This window comes from Lactuca saligna, chromosome 6, assembly GCF_052625555.1.
Source record: "Lactuca saligna cultivar CGN05327 chromosome 6, ASM5262555v1, whole genome shotgun sequence".
In the NCBI taxonomy this organism is placed as follows: Eukaryota; Viridiplantae; Streptophyta; class Magnoliopsida; order Asterales; family Asteraceae; genus Lactuca; species Lactuca saligna.
Genome location: NC_136422.1, coordinates 181994469 through 181997626, shown reverse-complemented (window position 1 = coordinate 181997626; position 3158 = coordinate 181994469). Strand labels below are relative to the sequence as shown.

General features: G+C 26.5%; 1 protein-coding gene across 1 annotated transcript; it reads right to left on the bottom strand.

The window, feature by feature from the left end:
• Positions 1–445: 445 nt before the first annotated feature.
• LOC145003388 (putative WRKY transcription factor 48) lies at positions 446–2265 on the bottom strand. The gene is made up of 3 exons (XM_078962516.1): positions 2122–2265; positions 1437–1580; positions 446–1031 (listed from the first exon to the last, which is right to left on the bottom strand). Exons 1-3 carry the CDS (start codon positions 2262–2264, stop codon positions 617–619), a joined length of 702 nt encoding a protein of 233 aa, XP_078818642.1. The 5' UTR covers position 2265; the 3' UTR covers positions 446–616.
• Between the last annotated feature and the right edge of the window lie 893 nt (positions 2266–3158).

The following is a 3158-nucleotide window of genomic DNA, read 5'->3' as shown; positions in this document are numbered from 1 at the left end:
TAATCCAAGTTCTCCATCTCACACCGAATCACATTAGTTCCATAATAGAATCAAGGTAACCCAATTGATAGAATTGGATACCTTTTCAAAATCAACTTTTGAACGAGAATAATTTTTTCTTCAATTGTTTATTTGTTTTAGAGCAGCATGACACCTAATTAATGACCGAAACTTTTGGGATTTATACCTGAAACATTTCATTTTGAAGTATTTAAATCTCAAAGGGTAGCCCATACACCACCTCGGTGGTAGTTATATATGTCTTTCTATTTTCTTAATTTTTAATATGACCTCAACCTAAATATAATATTGAATGGCATAAATGTCACGGTTTTATTTGTTTTTTCTTCTAATTTGCTATAGCTAGTATGATAATGACAAGTATCATTTATACGGCCAAATTATAGTTTAGACCAACATACCAGTACCAAATGAGAAATGAGAATAACACAAAAAAGGAATTTAAGATTAAGATGTACAAAAATAACTTAAAAGGGTCATAACAAAATTACATATGTAAAATGCTTGTTAAAAGCTAATGCCTTCAGAACTAGCTACCTAAAGAACCCCAACCCACCCCCAAAGAAACACTATAGTCATCTGTCCCAAAGTACCCTCAACTAGGTTCCACTTTGGGCTCCTCTTTCCTGATCTGGAAGGATACCATATCTTGAAGAAGACCCTGATCTCTATGCAACGAAGATGACATAGAAGGAGGGCAAGATTGTCTTTCTTGAAGGTAATGTGAGTATGATGAGGGGGTGGTGGTGTTGTTAAAGCTTAAAGAATTTGTTTGGTTGTGGAAGAATGGTCGTAACGGTTGTTGGTAGTGAAATGGTGGTAAAACATATGAAGAACCACCACCAAGACCGCCATAAGTGGCAGTTTCTGGTAACATTCCTCGAGGCGTCACCGGGCATGGGTGTATATGAATACCTTCATAAGTTGTAACAACGACCGCTGGATCCTCTGTCAATCTTTCAACTCTCTTCTTCACTCCACATGATACACTAGTGCACCGATAGTAACTCCTGTATTCAAATAATTTGCCACAGTTACTTTCGTATTAATTTGAAATATAACAGATACAAATATCCAGAAAATTATCCTTAGATGCATGTTTGTATGGTGTAAAGTATAATAAATAAACTCAACAAAATTTGGTGCCATAATACATATCTTCATTAAAAAAATCCAAATCTATCAACTTATGTATATTTGTAGATTTTATGTGTATTTATAACTCATAAATATGTAAGAGTTTTCTACTTAAATGCAAGTATAAAGATGAAGAGGATGAACATACTGTGCAGAAAGAAAACAATAGCTGTTTGCATTCATATATATATCTTGATTGAAATGATGATTAATTTTGTAATAAAAATAGTTAGTATTATATATCATATGTATGGATAACTGGTGGAGATGCGGTGTACCTAGGAAACGGGCTGTTTTTCACAGCTTTCTGACCGTACTTTCTCCATCGATAGCCATCATCCAAGTGATCAACTTCAGTCTTCGTCATGAACGCAAATCTCGGTCCCTTTTGTTTTTTTTGGTTTTTCTTTTTGGGCTTCAACCTACACAGATAATACCCACATCTCAGTTTATACAATTATAAAATTAATTCATTTCTATAAAACAAAAACACTTACGAGAATTCCGGAAATCATAAAGATTCAAGTTATATATTTTTTAACTAGAAATTAAAAATGATAAAAGAATAAAAACAAATCCATGTTTCGTGCACAAATTGTGTGAATGCGTGTGAACAGGCATTTTTAGTTAAAGAATTTTTATATAAAAGATCTTTAAAAACACACACACTGATAACACTGCATGTATGTGTAAATAATAAACAAAGAAAAGAACTTTTTAATCACAAATTCACTTATTCACCTAATCTGTATTGAAAGATTACATCAAAGCGTGTGTGTGCGTAATTTTATCTGAACAGATGCACGGCTACAATAATTTCATTGAAACAATGATGGAGGTTTGAACCAAAGTTTCAATTGTTTTAATTTTCAGAAAAAAAAAATCAGCAGATCACAGAAAACCTTCAACTGTGTGTGTGTGTGTGAAAGTCGAAGAAAAACTAAAAAGAGATTATTTTCTTACTGTTTATTAGCATTCTTTTCTTGATCATCATCTGATCTTGTGTTGTTTTCTTGATCAACATCATTAACAGGTTCGTTTGAAGAAGATGATAAAGATGACGAATTTGTTGGAGGAGTATTAACCACCTCTGATGTCTCCACCATCGTCGAATATATATATTATATATATATATATATATATATATATATATATATATATATATATATATAATATATATATATTTATATATATATATATATATATATATATATATATATATATATATATATATATATATATATATATATATATATATATATATATATATATATATATATATATATATATATATATATATATATATATATATATATATATATATATATATATATTTATATATATATATATATATATATATATATATATATATATATATATATATATATATATATATATATATATATATATATATATATATATATATATTATATATATATATATATATATATATATATATATATATATATATATATATATATATATATATATATATATATATATATATATATATATATATATATATATATATATATATATATATATATATATATATATATATATATATATATATATATATATATATATATATATATATATATATATATATATATATATATATATATATATATATATATATATATATATATACCCCTTTAGTCCTTAGAAAAGTGAAATTGACCCCTTGGTTGAAAATATTTTTGAAACATCCACACATATATAGGAGAGTTACATAAGCAAGTTATTGTTGAACAACAAGAAATTTACAAGTTCAATACATATTTTGTTACCAACGCTTATAGTCAATTGAAAAATTATTTGTAGATAGTTGTTATCACCAAAATGTGAGGGCTATATAATCATATGGAAATAAAATAATAGTTTAGAAGTAGTATAGAGAGTGTGTGTTTGATTTTTCAATAGTAAAATATAATTACTGTTCTACAAATGGAATTTTAACTTATGATTTTTCACTAAAAATTTTAATTTTTATTGAAGTT